We start from the raw sequence: 18,028 nt of genomic DNA, 5'->3' as shown, positions 1-18,028 counted from the left end.
TTGGCATACTTGTTTTGTGTGTCTGAGCTTGCCTTCCTGCAGTAAGCTTAAGGAGTTGCTCCAGGAATATGTGTTATGAGAGAAAAATTGGAGGGAAGAGAATAGAAGTTATTAGGAAGCCAGTTTAAAAGTCAAGAGACTGTTAAAGCAGTCCAGGTCAGAACCTGCATTAGGGTGGTAGAAGTAGGGGTTGAAAGGAAAAGATAGTGAGAAAGGCACAGAGGAAACGTAATCAAGAGAAGCGAAGTGAAGTGTGCGGGTTCTGGACTAATCTGACTGACCTGGTTCCATCACTTGCTGTGAGTCATTGGGTTAATGACTGAATCTCTGTGCCTCTGCTTCATCATAATGTAAGGGGCTAATGTTAGCACCTCCCACAGGGAGCTCTAGCACAGTGTATGGTACACACATAAAGTGTGCTCAGTAAACGTTAGCTACCATATTACTGCTATGAGTATCATTGTTTCCGTATCTTTGCCATCTTTAATGTTATTAGGAGTTGGCAGTTGTTTGGGTATGGGAAATTTGGGGAGGTAAGAAGAGGAATTAGTTTATGAGTAACAGGAATTACTTTTAGGTGAGTTGAGTTTGATGAATTTAGGATGTCTACATTGGAGGAGAAATCAAAGCTGTAGATTTATGAGTTATCCTAAATAGAATAATTGAAAAATAAGAAGTGGCCAACAATGTGATAATGAGCATGTAGAAGTAGAGGAGGGTTAATTTCTGCCGGTGTCTCCAGCACTTAGCACTGTTGGTTTTCTGTGCAGAACACAAAAATTCCAGTTGCAATTTGTGCTAGTTGGTGCTGAGCATGTTCTTTGAGCTTTTTGCATCTTCCTCTATACTTATCTTCTTGGGGAACCAGCGGAAATGTGTGACCTTCTATGGGAACTGTAGTTTTCCAACAAATTACCACCAACTCGGTGACTGAAAACAACATACATCTATTTTCTCGCAGTTTAGGAAGCCAGAAGTCTGAAATCAAGTTGTCAAATAGTATTTATTTTTGGAGGCTCAGAGGGAGAAACTATCCCATGCCTCTCTCTAGGCCTATCCTAAATCCAGAATGATTTCATCTCGAGATACTTAAATAATTACACCTGCAAAATTCCTGTTTTCAAAAAAGGTTACATTCTGAGGTTCTAGGTAAATGTGAATTTTGGGAGGATGCTGTTTAACCCACTGCAGAAGCCAGCGCACTGTGCTGGGCCCCAAAGCTGGGCATGGCCCATGTACATTCTTAGTTGTAACACCAGAAGAGCATGCCCTAACGACGATCCCAAAATAGGCCTCGAATGGCTCCTAACAGACATGGATCAACTACTTGCTAAGGTATGTGAGTGGGAGCTGATTGCTTAACAGAATCCTTGATTTATTTTTCTTATTTCAAAATTTATTTTTCCCCATAAAAACTGGAATTTGTCATCCTATATGAGCTTTCCATGTTGATTGCTGTTTTTTCTGGCCATATTCTGCATCTGTCAGGCGAGCTGCCCTGTAGGACTCTGTCCCTGGGTTTATTCTAGTACATTGAGTAGACAAAAGCTAGAGACGCAGACCACCTCCAGTGACGGGGCATCCATCCCCACTGCAGGGAGGGCGGGATGGTGCGTAGGGGGGAACCTGAGGCTTGGGTTATGATTCCAGTTCAGACACTGCAAGTTAGCTATGAGACCTTGGAGAGATTGTTTTCTCATTGTTAGCATGAGAACCCATTGCTGCCAAGTCCCCGCTTTTAATGAGGTTCCCGAATGATAATGGATGTGTGAGTTCTTGGCTGTGTATAAAAATGTATGCAAATATAAGGCGTTATTAAACCAGGGTAGGAATGTAATCTTATTTAAGAATAGCATCTACATCTCTCATGTTCCTTCTCTTTCTGTGCATATTTCTCTCCCGCACAGAATTGAATTAACGTACAGTTTTATCATTTCCTCCTCTGAAGGGCAATATGGAAGCATATTTTTTTTCCTCATTCATTTTTTCAATAAGAGCAAATGGGTGATTTCTTGCTATTTTCTGTGCTATACACGGTGCTAGGCACTGGGGTGAGCAAAGAATAAGAAGTTAAATCCTGGAGGTTGCTGCTGTGTGTGGGAGGTGCAAGGTACAGCAGAACAGAGAAGGTGCTTCCCCTCCACCACCCAAGTGGGGGCGGGGGTGTCCTTTGAAGAATGAGTAAGAGTCAAGCCAGGTGAAAGGAGGGGAGAAGAACACCCCAGGCAGAGGGAACAAATGTGTGTTCAAGGCCTAAAAGTGGGAGAGGACCAGGTGTAGTCAAGCAGTGGAAATGATCTAGACCTTGAGAGAGAACTGGGTGAGAGCGGGGCTGGAAAGACAGGCAGGCCAGGTCCTGTGGGGTTTTCTAGGCTGTGATATGTGGAGTTCAGGCACTGTCCAACAAGCAAAGAGATCCCAGAAAGGTTTTAAGTGGGCGAGTGACATTACTGACTTGTGTATTTTAAAAGTTGTCCTGGCTGCAGTGTAGTATCAGGAGGCCTTTTCAGTAGTCCAGTCGGGGAGACGATCAAGTGGATGAGGAGATAGATTAACTAGGACCTTGGTGAAGGATTGAATTTGAGGGAGAATCGGGTGACCACCAGGTCTCTGGCGTGGGTAACTGAGTGGCATCTTTGGGTGAAATCGGGAACCAAGGAGGACAGACACTGGAGGGAGTGTGTTTAGTTTCAGACATGTTGACCATGAGATTGCTGTGCAGTATTTCCAATGAGCAGAAGAAATACAGGATTGATTTGAAGTTCTTGGACCTTGTGTTCGACTACACTCAGATGAAGTCCACTAAGAGTGGACTTTTCCCGCTGTTTCTAAGAGTCCTTCATCTTTATGTTTCAGTGTGATCTTCAACTGGTGCTTTACCTTTTGCACTTTTGTTTCCTCATCTAAAGTAAAAGGCAGACTAGATGACCTTCATGAATTCCTGGGTTTAAACCTTCCTCAAGACTGCACCTCTTTCTTTCAAAGGGATGGGGGGTGGAGAAGTTTTAGTTCTTGTTTGTCCGAATCCAGTGTGAGCTCTTTTGGTTGCATATGTTTATGCTAAGAGAAAAGCCTATTCAGTTGTATGTTGTGAGCCCTTAGTAACATTATCCTCAGGTGCACAAGGAGAAAGGCTATAGCTGGATCTGGTGCAAGGGGAAAGCCCTGGCCTGCTGACCTCTTTTGGCTCCCTGGGCCCTAGCTCACCTTGTAGTAGGGTAGTCAACATTCCTCTCAGGAGGAATCTTATCCCCTCCCTGAACCCCATTTCATCACAGTGGGGCCAGGGAAGCAAACCTTCTCTTCTTTTTTAGCCTTCCCATTCTTTTTTTTTTTTTTTTTAAGAAGGAGGAAACGGAGGGGAGGGACAGGACATTGATGTGACAGAGAAACATCATTGCCTCTTGTATGCGCCCTGGACCGGGAATCGAACCTGCAGTCTTTTGGTGTATGGGACAACACTTCAACCAAATTGAGCCACAGCAGCCAGAGCAGCCTCCCCATTTTGTTAAGTTTGAACAGGATGGACAGTGAGTAAGGAAGGTTGAACGCCCCCCTGAGCCAGGTTGCTCCCTGCTGCTGCTACTCCTTCAGTTGGGTACCCACATGACGGGCTCCTGCTGTGGAAAACCTGTCTCCAAACATTAGAATTTTCTCAAGACCACATTAGTAAAAAGAATGTACAAGTGCAAAAAGCTCATTCATCTTACTACCCTCTTTCATCAAAGAGGAGGAATGGGTTTTCAGAGTCCTCAGCCTCATACTGAAATGTAGCTGTCCATGAGGACTGCTTTCCTGGAGGTGCAGTCCAGACCTTGTCGGGCTGCCCCAGTGTCCTCTGTTGCTCTGTCACAGTGGCTCTGAGCCACGCAAGGAGTGTACGGCTGGGTCTGTTCTAACCCTCCAGCTAGCTTCTCTCACAAAAAAGTCCAGGATTATTGCTTTCCTTTGCATTTTCTCTCCTTCATTCATTCAACAGGTACTAAACTAAGCTTTTTGAAAGCAAATGTATAACAGTTTGAGCCAGCTAATAATACAGTAAGAAAAGTAAGATAAATAACTTACAGTGCTGCTTCCCAAACTAAAGTGTTATTCAGAATCCCTTGGAGAGCAGACTTTGTGATTCAGTGGGTCTGGGTGGAACCAGGAGTGTCATTGCTACCAGGTTCCCGGGGCCGCTGCTGGTCCCCCAACCACTGTGAAGTGCATTGTGGTGCCAGAGTGCAGACAGGAAGGTATGGTTAGGGCTTGGGAGTGTGGAGGAGGAAGGAAATAGCTCCAGCTGGTTTATTTACCTTTTTATGTTATTTTACCTGTTATATTTATTTCCTGGGTCAGATTTTTCTGACCTTCGTGAGGCCATAAAAGCTCACTCGAGGTCTCCATGGGCTGCAAGGGACTTCGGGCTCTGAGTCCATGTCAGGCAGGAGACCTGTTTGTTCCGATCCCAGTTGTTGCATCCTCCTTTGTGTCTTTCCCCTGCGCTGGCTGCTCATGGCCCTCCCTCCCAGACAGAGTCCCAGGGGCGGCAGGAATGAGCGCAGACCTCAAAGGTTTTTGAAGAGGAGCTGACTTTAAAGACTCGTCCCTGGGTGAGAGCTGCAGTCAGAAAGCTTTCAGACGGGGTTCTCTGGAACCTGGTACCTCAGGGACTGTCACAGGGGTTGGGGTCCTTCAGTCTCCCTCCACCACCAAGTGAACCACAATAGCTGTACTTTCATCTAAAAGGGGTTCTGGGAAAATTAGTTCGAGAAAAGGGTTCCATGGCTTTTATTTTTAACTTTGAAAATTACTGCTCTTAACATTTGCTCTGAGTTGAGCCTCCTTTTGCTCTTCTGTTCGAGAGAGAGAGAGAGAGAGAGAGAGAGAGAGAGAGAGAAATACTGCAAGGATTGAGAAGTTTTAGATATAGTGATCTAGTTTCTATGGATATTTTTGAAGTTCCTTTAACAAAGAAAGCAGTGGTATATCTTTAAACTTTATATGATTTTCCATTGGATACTATTCAATAAACAAGCAGCATTACACACTCCATGCCAGTCTCAGCTGGTCCAGGGGTGCAGACTTGAGTAAGACCCAGATCCTTGAAAACGTGTTAGGAATTATCCTCACTCCTCTCCTCTCCCAGTGGTCACCAGCTCAGCTCACACATCTCCATTGACTCATTTTGAGCACATCCTCCTCCTGACCACCCCCCTGTGTGCTACTTGTCTCTGGACATTTACAGTAACTCCTTGTGCTTCCTTCACAAGAGAAGGGAGACATGATGGGATGTTTCAAGAGATTTACCATATGTGAGTTCACCCTAATCTCTTAGGCCTCTGCTTCACTACCTGACTATCCCGTTACTCAGCAGCTTTGAGTTTGCCTCCAAATCCCCATTCTGCTGGGCTAGGTTTTGTGCAAATGTTATTCAGTGAATCGTCTCTGAGCATCAGTAGAGACCCAGTGGGTGGTGATGCTTGAGGATGAAAATGGCAGTGTCCGGCAATCATTACCTCCATCAGGCAGGCTGAGCCTGAAACGCTGACTCCCCTCATCTTCATTAGTTCTCTCTTTAGGATCAGATATGTTGAAAGACCTTTGTTTTAAAACCCTCTGAAGGAAGCACCATTGATCAGGTAAAAGCCCGCGCTCGGCCGTTCCCGGCCCAGCACAGCCCCTCTGGTGGTGGTCACTCCTGCTGTCCCAGCGGGGCTGAGAGCATGGCTGAGAAACTGAGTGTGCCGGGCTTGAGACGCTCTTGACTTTTCAGAAAGACTCCAAGTGTCTTAAAATAGCATGGTAGCTAAAGCACCAACAATAACAGCACGTTGTTCCTGAGAATGGTCGTTTCAGTTCGGGCATTAGTTCTAGCAGCACTGAGCTTCCACGAGCGGGGCTCCCACAGGAGCGGCTCCAATGGGAATCATATGGTCCCCTCGAGACAGGAAACAAGGTCTGGTAGCATTCCCTCACACCGCCCCCTTTGAGGAATTTCCTACAGAAACTAGACACACCTACGCCCTGGAACTGGTGGTGTCCACCTGATCTTTTTAAAGGGGCTGTGACGCTACTCTTTGCCTCCCTCAGTAGCAACAGTCACTCCACTCTCTGGGCCTAGGCTCTCCAGCCTGGACACGGGCAGTCATGTTCCCATCACCAAGCCTGAGGAGGGCGTCAGGTAGAGGAAGTGGGGAAGCCAGCCGGCCAGCCCCCCTATAGAGCACAGAGTGTTGGGATCCCCGAGCTGCCCTCTGAATGGACAGTCATCAGTCAGCTCTGGGCTCCATCATCCTGGCAGAAGCCCTTGCCATGTGGCTGGCTGTGGAAAGCCTTGCCCACCCCCCACCCACCAGGTGCACATGCCCCCACAGGCTCAGCTGCTTTCTGGTGGCTCCGTAGAGCAGTCACCAGCTCACACTCAGCAAGCAGTTTTGTTTCTAGCCCCTTCCCATACTGAAAACCCTGCTCAGAGCCAGAGTTTGGGGGCGGCGAGGATGAGGGAGACCTGGGATGAGCAGGCTGGGTGGCCTGATGAGCAGGCTGGGTGGCCTCTGAGATGGGGGGAGGGAGGGCAGTGACTCTTCTCCTTGGATCACACGCACTGTAGACCTGGAAAGTGCTGACTGGTGGGGTCACTGATGGCTTTATCAGCCACCTTTCCCTGAGCAGGTCTGGGCAGCATCCTTGACCTACTTCAGTTCAGCTTTGACAGGTGGTAAAAGCACATGTTGAGGTTGCTGCTTCACAGGGTCCAGATCCATAACTATTGACTGATGTTCCTTCTGCCTTTGCCCGGTGCTCCCTCAGGTGTTTGCTGTTACTTTAATGGGTTGCTGCCTGGTGCACTCTGAGGCCCAGGCACTTCCCTTCAGTCTGGAAACTGCAGCTTGACCCGAGTGGAATGGGAGCTGCATGAGGATGGTTTAGACCAGTCAGTTGCAGCTTGATTCACTTTTTTCCCTAGAAAATAAATACAGTCGGTGTAAACGGCATTTGTGAATGTTCACATTTGCATCTTTGTGGAGCTTAACTTTTAATCAGGATACTCGAGGCTTTCCACTGCCATTCTCTGAATTTTTAACAACTTAAACGCTGTGTAGGTACAACATCTGGTCCTGCGCTTCTAAGCGCCAAATGTGAAATGCTTGATGAACATAATTTATTTGTCTATTAATTATACTGATAAGCAGACAAGTCCTTCAGTTCTTCCAGTCTTTTGGGGTCGTGCCAGGAAGCCGTTGTTCTCCCAAAGGCTCTCAGCGGTTTTCAAGAGATATCTCCTACCGGTTCTTTTTCTTCCTCCTTCCCTGAGAGGACCACATTCACTGTTTATGCAGGAAATCCCCACTGCTCTGGGTCCCCAGCTCCGGTTGGAAAGACATCAGAGTGCCCCAGGCAGAGCCTGCCCGGCCTCTCAGCAGGCGCCCGCAGCCGATGCGTGTTGCTTTCTCTCGTTGTGTGTTTCCCATTCCCTGGCTTAGAGTGCGCAGGCCAAAGCCAGCAGGTTATTAAAAGAATGAGAGTAATCTGACTTCGGACATGGATTGGGGCTCTGGGTTATTGGGTGTTTTGTTCTGATTTGAAACCAGCTGTTTGGTAACCACTAACTCTCCCCTTATTCTTTTCTTGCAGATGAGCTCACAGTGCCTGCACTTTACCCCAGTAGCCCTGAAGTGTGGGCCCCGTACCCTCTGTACCCAGCGGAGTTAGCGCCTGCTCTACCTCCTCCTGCTTTCACCTATCCCGCTTCACTGCATGCCCAGGTAATTTATACCCATCGGCCACGACTTCACTCACTCCTCCACCAGTCCTTTCAAACCTGGTTCCCAGAGCGCACCATACAACTAACACCTACCAGCTAACAGATCCACCTTTGAGAGACTACTGATCCCCTCTAAATCGAGCTGACACTCCTCCAGGACTTACGAGGACCATCTGACAGCAATGATATCACCCACTGCCTGATGTTTGCCCAAACAACACCTCTCTCTTCCTTAATGATCTCACCCTCATGTCACCCACAAGGGACTGGCCCAGGTGACCTCCCCAGCTCCCAGCCAGCTAGAGGTGTCACCAGAGCATAGATGTGTGTGTGCCTTGTCGTGTGGAAGAGCTGCAGGGGAGGTGCGCGCTTGTCATAGGAGCTACGTGTCTGCGTGTGTTTCTGCGTTCTGGGAGATTTTTCTCTCCTGTTCTCTGAGAGCTAGTGACCAAAGGGGAAGTTGGGAGCTTCCAGGAATGTGTTACAGAAGAAATTAAGGGTTTCTTTCTCCCATTTTCAGGAAATCCTGAAGAAAAGAAAGTACAAAATAGTGTCTAGAATGTAATTGCAGGTCAAAGTAGAGGCCTTTGTTCTGACCAGCTTTTTTTTTTTTTTTTTCAAGTTAAGAATAGCCTGAGATTTATAAACTGCCTTGTTTCTTTACAAAGATTACTATCTACCTACCAACCCTTTCTCTCCCCTTGGAAAGAAAAGCTTTTAGTGCAAGTAGTAATAATCAGTATTACGATTCATGGTGATGGTCAATAGCAAGAAAGATGGGAGAGTCAAGGTTTCACTTGTCTACTGCATGTGTAACTCCTCTAAAAGCAGGAAGGCCTGCTTTTTAAGACATGTTGGCTTGGACAGGTGGGGTTTTTGTTTTTCTGTTTTGCTTAGTGTGTATTTCTAAGGCTGGATGAAATAAACAGCTTCCCACAATACTCTTCCTTCGGACTGAAACCTTCTGTGTTGTACAGAACTCACCGTATTGTGTAAGACCCTAAAGCAGTCCCAGCGAAGGTTCCCACAGGCCGGGGGGCCAGGCGTGCTGTCGGCTGACTTCCATTCTTTCAGCTAAGCTCTAAGTGCTTCCTGCATGCGCTGACAGCCCAGCTTCCCGGGCCTCGTGCAGGCGAGCTGAGAGACAGCCTGGGAGTCTAGGCATTGGTTACCTTACCCTCTGTGCTGGCAGGAGGAGGCAGAAAGTAGTGAAGAAAAATGCAGATGGCACTTGGTCCAGAAAATAAAGTAACAGGATTATTCTGAGACTAATTCCCCTTTTCTAAATTAGCTGTGCTTTCTGCTGCTTTTTCCACCTTTTGTCCATGTCTGTGCTTGGTCACCTGGAGATGGCAGGTAGAGGAAGGAGGGGTAGAACATAAACCTGTGGGTATCTTCTGCAGAGTCATCATCCTGCTCGGAGTGGGCTTGGAGATCACTTGTAAATGACGGGAAAAGTGCCCCCTCTGTTTGTGCCCATGCACCCCACCCCTACCATCTGCGGATGTGTCTCCTCTCCTCTTCCTCTTGCTAGATTGCCTAGAATATGGATCAGTTGACAACTAAGGCAAGTGTTAATAAATACCATGAAATAGTGCCAAGTTCGCATGGTCGTCTGAATATCTATGGCTTTGGTTAATCAGCACCAAAGCTTTTCACCATTGCTCTGGACAAGCAGGGATTGACAGTGGCCAGAAAGGACTGGGAATAGTGCCTTTTGGCCATGGCATCTGGGTAATTTGCCCTTCCTTCATTCATGTAACAGATGAAATGAAAAATAGTACCTGGAGATATGGTGAGAAAAGGCGCTCAAGAGCCATAAGAGATTAGAAAGCCCAGGCCATTGTGAGAAAGGATGGGAGAGGAAGCACCAAAATTAGATGGACTCAACCCTTTGACTTCATAGGATATATTGCCCAGGCGGCATCTTCCCTGTGAGTTCTTCCTTGGTCTGGAGACCTGCCCAACCTGGAATCCCTTTGGCTCTGCCACATCGGCCCTAGGGGTGGTGGAACTCTCATCCGGTACCAGAGAGGTCCTGCGCTCAGTCCCACTTCTTGTTCCGAATCATTCCCAGTGCGAGCGTGGGCTCTGTATCCTAAAGACTCATGAACAGATACGGTCATTTAAATGTCTTTGTCCGATACGAGCATCATAGAACAAACTGGCAGAGGCTTTACAGCTCACCTGGTCTGACCATTTTATAGAGGAGGAAACAGACCGGAGAAGATGGAGAGTTACCCAAAATCTCGAGTGGCTCTGCCAGGTCACCTGCCTCACGGCCTGGCTCTTTCCATGCCACAGTGCTGGCTCACCAGACTTACTCTCTGATGGAATTTTTAAAAAGCCTCGCTCCGGTGACTCCTTGGATCTTTCTCCTCTAAGTAGATAAGAAGCCTATAAGAAGAGACTCGAAGGCAAAGACAAGGGAATCAGAACTTAAGCTTCACCAAAGGGCCTAAGAGAGTTGTTATTACCTGGAGGTAGAGCAGTGGGAGACCAACACGGAGCATCCCCTTAGTTGATAATTCTGTTTTGTTTTGGAGATTTATGATATGTCTTTGGAGAAGCTTTTAAATTACTTTGCTTTTCTCAGCAATGTTGTGCTCTGTTTTGAGACATGGATTTTTTTTTTTTTCTTCTAGTGTTTCTGTCCTGAGGCAAAGCCCAGCACACCTGTCTTTTGTCCACTTCTCCAGCAAATTAGATTTGTCTCTGGGAATGTGTTTGTAACGTATCAGCCTACTGCAGACCAGCAGAGGGAGCTCCCAGGCTGAATTCGCTTGTTAGCAGTCCCCCCCACCACCCCACCCCAAACTATTTCTTGGTAACATTTGAGAAAATTCAATAAAAATTTTAATCAGAGCAAAAACAATATCAAGTAGACTGCAGCGTTTTGTTTTCATGATGATGGGATTTTGGAGCTAAGATGTTACCTCCGGCTGAGATTGTGGGAGAAGTGGGCCCAGTGACTCTTTTAAGTGTACATTCTGCGGGAGGAGGACTCGGAGCCTCTGGGGGTGAGGCAGCCAGAGCTGGGGCCTCACTGCCGCCGCTTCCATCTTCTCGGGCTCCGAACCCTCAAGAGCTGTGTATTGGAAGATTCCCATTCGAGCATCAGGGGTCGCATCTACCGGGAGACCTGGCTTCAGCAGGATGGTACGTGTAGCTGGCGGAAGCCTATTTGAAGCAAGCAATGTGTTTTCCAGTTATCCACCTGGTCCAGGAGGAGGAGGACCCAGGAGACGGGAGTTGTCAAGGAAAAGGAGTCGCATCACACATCTAGTTCTGTGCACCTTCAGTTCATGGTCTGGTGTCTCCATCTCTTAAATTGACATCAAATCCTGTTCCTAAAGAATCATTGGATATGGTGGTAGGATTGTAGGCCTCAGTATTGCTTCATTTTTATTGAGATGAAAAATTACTTAGTGCAGCAAACATTTGACTTCTGAGAAGATCATTAATATTTTTAGACGTGATCATCCTGTTTACTTTCAAGGTCATTGGTATTTGAAATTTATTTGCTACATTTTGTGAGTCATTGAACAGGCGAGGGAGGCTTCATCCATGGCTTTCAGGAACACGATACTCTGCAGAGGACGTCCAGCTGCTCCTGTCACCTCGTGGTCACACATCTCGGTGTGTCGTCTGGGTTCAATTTCACTCTTAGTCTTGTTGCTGATGGGGCAGCAAGAAAGTCAATAAAGCACAGTCCTCACCACATTCCAGAAACAATGCCACGTACCCTAGACCAGGGGCATGCTCTTGGGCCAGACCTTGGGCGGGTGAGGGGCTGAGAAAGCAGCGCTGGAGCCTGTTTGTGCTCCAGGGGCCCCCCTGCCTGAGCAGCAGCAGATTTCACAGGCTGTTCCATGGCTCTGACTCCGACACGTCACCTGCACGTAAACAAAGGTTTTCAAATCACAACACAGACTTCCCAGGGGCAAGACATGCCCCTTGGGAGCTCCCTTGTGACACACTGGAAAAATTTAAAGGTTAAATCCAAAATAAAGACAAAAATGGACCATGGGAAAGAGACACAGCAAATAGGGAGGTGAGATCGTGGGGGGAGAGGGCCCGGGCATGGCATGCGGTGGCCTGGCGCGGGGTGCCCCGCCGCCGCCACCGTGTCCCGGCGTTTACTCGGCAGCACTGCAGACTTCTGAGCACTGCCCTTTAAAACTGTTTTTGAAAAACAAATGTTATTAAGCATCTTCTCTGTCACTAACTGTGCCCTGTAGAGAATACAGAGGTAAAGAAGATACAAGAGTGTCTGGTTTGGGATGGGATGTACGTTAAGCACAGAGACCACGAGCAAGGAGTGTCTTGAGAGCGGCAGGGAGCGGGGCAGGTGTGAGTGGCCTCAGGTGAGCACAGCCCGGCGGCCTGGCAGCTGCTGGTATGCACCGCAGCCCCACACTTGTTGGGACTCACAGAAGGACTCTGGTTTTCCAGCTCCCCCTCCTGTTCAGAGGCAGTATCCAATGCTGTAAGGGTGGCTGGTCCTGCAGGGGGACCCGTCAATAAAGCCGTCCCTGGGAGCCAGGAGAGTTGAGCACTACCAGCCAACAGCCTCCCAAAGGTGAGGGAGGAGTCCTGAGGTCTGGGCCTTACTTAGGAGCATCGTAGATGGCATCAGCCCTGAATCCCTGTGTCCTGGTCCTTAAGGCCCGGCTTTCCCAAAGGGGTGTGGTCCTCTTGCCACCCGGGGCTTGGCACTGTCTGGCGACCACAGCTCTGAAGGAGCCTGGGGGCTGTTCTACTCGAGGCTTTCCGTGGGTCAGACATACATGAAGCTAGGAATCCTCTGACATTACTGCCTGTCTAAACGTGCAGCTCTGAAGGTCAGACTGCGAGGAGAAAGCACCCTTTGGTGTTCCTGAAGGTGCCAGCTTTGTCTAGTGTCCGATATTGTCCAGTGTCTGGTCATCCAGGAGCATCTGCCTTAACTCCCCAGGAGGCGGGGCAGGTCGGCCAGGCAGTGTGCGCTCAGGGCGGGGCGCCTCCCCGTCAGTGGGAGCCCAGAGCCCCTGGCCTTTCCCGGCGCCCTGCTGCGGGCTGCGGAGCTGCCTGTGGGCCCCAGGCCCTGCAGTTGGTCAGCTCTGTGACCTGACCGAGCAGGTGCCTTAGCCTCAGAGTTCCATCAGGGGGAATGAGGAGTCCTCGTGCGAGACTCTTGACAGAGCGCCTGGCTCATCTAAGGGCTTAGTCACATTAGCCTTTAGGGAGCGTACGGATTTTCAACGATGAGGGAACCTAGGACCAGCACCACGAGGCTGTGCTGGTTCAACACTGAGGACACTCCGCACACCCCGACAGCACCAGCAGGGCTCCAGAGGCCTCGCCCAGAGGAAGACCAGAGGTGGGAAGAAGGACAGGACGGAGCAAGACGAGGAGGTGTCTGCCCCCGAGCCAGCAGCGCGCTTGCTGCTGTGTGGCACTTACAGGAGGACTTGTCCCACGGGGGAGTCTCCCCACAGCCAGGCCCCATGCGCCTGCCCGAAGAAAATGCTCCGGCAGGAAATGGATCAAGAACAGGAAACAGCTGACATCCCAGAGACCAAGCAGTTGGTGTATTTTGCTTTACTCACACCCGCTGGCCCTGAACTTTCCAGCTGCTGCCTTATCTTGCTTTTCTATCAGAGGCCGGATTCGAGAAAGCCCGCAGGTCACCACCTTCCTCCCTGGGCTTTCTGGCTTGTTCTTCCTGCAGTTACTCCTCCTCCCGCCCCCTCCCCCCCTTGCTAGGACTCCACCAGCCTCATTTCCAGGTGGGTAGAGTTACATCTTGTGCCTTGTAAGTCTCCTCACGGTCCTGTGGCTGAACCCCAGAGGATCTCACTCCTAGCCCAGCAAATACCTTCTCGTCCTGTCCGTCCCGTCCCCTCTGCTTGGTATTTGGAGAACTAAGGAAGTGAGAGACATCGGCATGGGCCCTGCCTCGCTGGCCTTGCCTCCATCCAGTGTTGTTGGAGTCGTGCCTTTGGCAGAGCTGCAGCTACTGAGGCCAGACTGCCCACGCTGGGCAGCCTTTGGCAGTTCCTGTTCTAAAACGAGTCAGTCCCCTGGGGCATGCCCTGTCCAGAGTCGCTGATCCCAAGGTGCGAGAATAGCTCAAAGTGGACCTCCCCTGACAGGGCAGCAGGGTGGCCTCCATCGGTGCACTGTGTTCCAGGTTTCTTGAGCAGGTTCCACTTTGTCCGTTGTTAGGCTAAGCTCCTTAGATCCTTGGTCTGTTCCCTGACCTCACTGGCCATAAAAGCCCATCTCTGAGTCTCAGTGAGTCACGCCTGCAAGTACATTGGTGAGCCTGCCTGACAGATGGGGATTATTAACTGAGGCAGGTCTGACCGTCACAGGATGGCTCAGCAGGCCCAGTGCAAAGCTCATAGGGTCGCAGCCCTTTACTTCAAAAAGCCCCGTTTTAGTGAGGTTTTCCACTCATTCTGCTAACTTTGGGGTTGTAGCAGGCTTTTTTACATTTCTCTGAGCGGTTTCCTCATCTGTAAGGAAGAATGAACACCTACTTCGGGGTTATTTTGTGGGAAAGAGTACAGTGCTTGGCGTAGTCTAGTAATGATTAAAATCGCTCTTCTTTTTGTCAGAACTTGATGGTGCCTGTGGCTGCGGTGTGTGTGGAGGGGAGGCGCTGGCTCAGGCAGGAGGCCGTCCACCCAGGGTTTTAGGCCTCGTTTCATAGGAATAGGCACCCAGATAGCATGCTAACTGCTTTGGCAACAAAACCAAAGCTGCAAAGAAACTTTGCAATGATAAAACATATCCTTCATAAAAAGAAAGTGAACTTTTCCTTGAAGATAACCAGTTGTGACAGGGGCAAAAGGAAAATCAGCTCCAAATGGGATCATGTTTTATTCAGGCTCGGTGCTGCTGGGGGGGAGGCCCAGGCTCGGTGAAGGGTGGGAAAGTGGGGCACCCGGCTTCAAGCCTCAGTCCCTCTGCTCGAAGTTCTTCTCGCTTCACCGAGCTCGGCTCCTGGAGACCTCTAATGGCCCTCAATCGCAAACATAGTTAAAAATTAACAGGCCGACACAATTAAATATGGATGACAGGCAGCCACGATGGACTTTATCTGACACAGGGTGTTACATGCTTGGGTGCCTCGACCCAAGCGGCGTCTTGCATGAACTTCTGGGATGTCTGAGCACATTTCACATGCCTGTTTGGAAATAAGAGCCTGGCTTGTGCTCAGGAAGACAGGGTTAGAGTCTAAAAGCCCAGAAGAGAAAGTTATCCCTGAGGGCTTATGTTTAATTAAGCCAAGCCTCACTGGTCTCAGCAGGTGCTCACAGGCCTAGGCCTCGCATTTGGGGTCTAGATCTCGCTCCTGCCCAGGCCCAGACCTCAGCAGTGTCCCACCATTTAGACTGGGAGGTTGGCAGGAGCACAGGGCTGGGCTATAGCGTGGCCTTGTGTGTAGTCAGCCAGGGATAAGATGACAGATAACTTTTGAACCAGTTCATCCTGTAAGACGTGACAATATGCCTAGACAGTGGCAACCGTTTAATTGCCCGAGGCAAGGACTATTACATGCCAGACAAGGAGTGAAGAATGCCGATTGCATTGCATGCCCTCCGTGTCTGTTAGGAAAGGGGCAGAGGGAAATGGGGTTGGGTTGGAAGTTCCCTCACAGAGTGATCGTCCGTGGGCCTCATTTCTTGAAACAAATTCCCAAAGTGTTCTTCCAGTTGGATGAATGCTGTATTAAAAATGGGGAGGGTTGCTATTGAAACAAACCCTATAATTAGTCCCACAAAGATTTCATCTTTATTGTATTACAAATCATCAGTCTGTTTGGTGAGCGGAGCTTCTTGGATCAGAGTATGTAGATACCTGGCTTGGTGGCCTTTCCCTCAGCCCGACAACCTTGAGCAGAGTTCGCTACGGGGCTGACGGGCTTCATTCGTGGTGCTCAACGGCGACAGTCCCTAAGCGGAGGGAGGGCAGAGTTGGCTGAGTGTGAGTGGCTGCGGCAGTGAGCTCCAACCCTTAGCAGTCTCGGGGCCGCGAGCTTGGTTCTGAAGGGGGAGCTGGGGAGGTGAGCGTGCAGGCACAGCATCTGCACAAGGGAAGGGAAGCGCCTTACAGATAGACATCCAGGGCGCCGGCCGGCCGGCTGGGGACCTTCCAGCTCTAATTAGTGTCGTTAGGACCCGCCAAATGCCACCAGCAGAAGGGGCCTTCCAGGCCAACATGTCTCGGCGCCCACGGTACTGCTGGCTGTCACACAGTAAAAAGATGCTGTGGTCAGATAAACGGGGAGAACCCGGGGTCCGCGCACGTCAGACCGGTTTCCTTATTGTGCAACTGCCAGCCTTTGCTGTGCAGTGGGTGTCGGACCTGCCGAGGGGAGACTGTTTCTCCCAAACCTGTTGGACTGCACAGCATCTCTTCTGGTCGGCTTCCGGCCACACGTTTGTCAACCTCTTTCAAGAACAGTCTCTCAGTCTGGAGCACAGGCACCGTTGTCCTGGGGGCTTGGGCCACATCCCTAGTTTCTGCATTTCTGACATGTTCTCGGGTGATGCTGATGGTCTGCGTACCACACTGTGAGAGCTACAGAGGAGAAGACGGCAAAGCCAGGGGTACTTATTAATGATGGCTACCGTAATTGTGCCCAGTACCTGGGAAGCACTTCTGATATTACCTCTAAAGGCAAGTGTGGCAATGGGAGTCAGTCACTGGAGAGGGGACAGTAGAGTGCAAACAGTGACCCCTGTGGCGGGGTGGGGGTGGGGGGACTGGCAGGGGCTCCCCCTGGAGGCCAGCCAGGGTCTTCCTGTCCTTGGCAGCACTATTGGGAAAGTGACATCTGTATGTATTTAGCCCTCTGGGCCTTGGTGTCCTTATCTATAAATGGAAGAGGATGGAAATTATTTTTATGGGTACTTGCTACTTTTTCTAGCATTCCACTTTATTTTTGCCTAGTTATTTATTTTTTTGCTGGGTGCTCTCCTTTTACCAGTCACAGGAGCTGGTACACGCCGAGGCGTGGGAGACCCCAGTGTGCCCGTTCTAGAGGAGCGTTTCTGAGGAATGTGATGGTAGAACCCAAGCAGCGTGGCTCCTGGGTTGTACTGGCAATGACTGCTGCTGCATTGAGTTCTGGTGGAGAAGTGTCCCAGGGCCTTCATGCCGCTTATTCACTTAGGGATGTCACAGCCTTGCGATGCGCTTAGTCTCTGGCACAGAGGGAATAATCAGCGCTAGTCTGGGCTGTAGATACTACGTTAGAGGTTCTTACAAGGACTTCTGAAGCCCCTGGAAGCGTATGCAGGATTGTGAGTGGGAGTGTTTCTGCAGACGGACCATTGCTGTGCATGGTAGGTCAACCGTGTAGACTCAGTCCCTGCTGAACGGTCCGCGGAGCAGGAGTCAGGGACGTGTGGGGCTCCCCAGTGTTTGTGGTGCACCTAAAGCAGCCCCTAGACAGTGGGCAGCAGTGGCCACGAGCATCCTGAGGCCGAAACCACAGCAGAACAAGCAGCCCAAGTGGGTGTAAGGGTTACACCTTTTCTTCCCCCAGAGGACAGCAGGGAGTAGCACAGAACAGCTTGTTCACCCAATTTCTCCCCATGAGCCCTGCTGCCTCTGACATTGATGTCGGCCCTGGGAACACTGCCCTCTGCTGGAAGGCGGAAGAGGAGGCAGGCTTGGGTGGTGAGAAGAGCCTGCGGCACAAGAGGGATGCATTTCAAGGCCTGTCTTGACTCCTTCGCCTCCACGTGCCCCTGAGAACCGGCCAGCAGGCCAGCTTCACCTCAGTCTGCTGAGCACAGCTTTCCCTGGACCCCACAGCTCGGAGCAGCCTGCTTGTCGCCCTGGAGGCTCGGGGCTTCCAGACCAGGCTGGCAGCGCTGGTCCCACAACTGCAGGCCCGTGTCTGAGAACGAATGCGGTGCTGTGTGCGTGGAAGGGACCAGAGTGCGAGGCTGTCAGAGAGGCTGCAGTGGGTGCGTGGAGGTGAGGGCTCCCTTCCCGCAGCCACCCGCACAGAACCGGTCATGCCATCCACTCTGCGGCTCCTGGCTCCTCGGAAGCACCAGCGTGTCTTGGCCTCGGGTCGGCACCCACACCCAGGCAGCACCAGTCATCACATGTGCTCCCCCAACCCAGGTGCACACAGACCCCTCCCCCTTCCACTGTGTTTAGGTTCCCAGCCCTTCACCTGCCTCAGGGCTGTGTCCCGTCCCACCCTTTACCACCTGTCTCAGGAAGGCAGCTCCAGCTCTGCCCTTTGCTTAGTGAGCAAGTGGATTCAGA

At 50.2% G+C, this 18,028-nt stretch overlaps 2 protein-coding genes across 5 annotated transcripts in view; one reads left to right on the top strand and one right to left on the bottom strand.

Moving 5' to 3' along the window:
- RBPMS (RNA binding protein, mRNA processing factor) overlaps positions 1–18,028 on the top strand; it is a 177,690-nt gene that overhangs the window by 141,040 nt on the left and 18,622 nt on the right. For 2 of the 4 annotated variants that reach the window (XM_054720075.1, XM_054720074.1), the window contains exons 6-7: positions 7,618–7,748; positions 10,393–10,618. In XM_054720075.1, coding sequence (XP_054576050.1) covers positions 7,618–7,748; positions 10,393–10,524 — 263 coding nt within the window. In that variant the 3' untranslated portion in view covers positions 10,525–10,618. Of the gene's footprint in view, positions 1–7,617; positions 7,749–10,392; positions 10,619–18,028 lie in introns of those variants that run through there. The other 2 variants (XR_008556779.1, XR_008556778.1) reach the window with 1 other exon arrangement.
- The window catches only part of GTF2E2 (general transcription factor IIE subunit 2), a 99,346-nt gene continuing 91,898 nt past the window's right edge, over positions 10,581–18,028 (bottom strand). The window contains exon 9 of the mRNA XM_028152574.2: positions 10,581–11,643. The gene's annotated coding sequence lies outside the window, so the exon portion shown is untranslated. The remainder of the gene's footprint in view (positions 11,644–18,028) is intronic.

Source organism: Eptesicus fuscus, chromosome 8 (genome assembly GCF_027574615.1).
Source record: "Eptesicus fuscus isolate TK198812 chromosome 8, DD_ASM_mEF_20220401, whole genome shotgun sequence".
NCBI classification, from domain to species: domain Eukaryota; kingdom Metazoa; phylum Chordata; class Mammalia; order Chiroptera; family Vespertilionidae; genus Eptesicus; species Eptesicus fuscus.
Note: the sequence above shows the minus strand (reverse complement) of the source record. Positions and strands in the feature narration are given on the sequence as shown.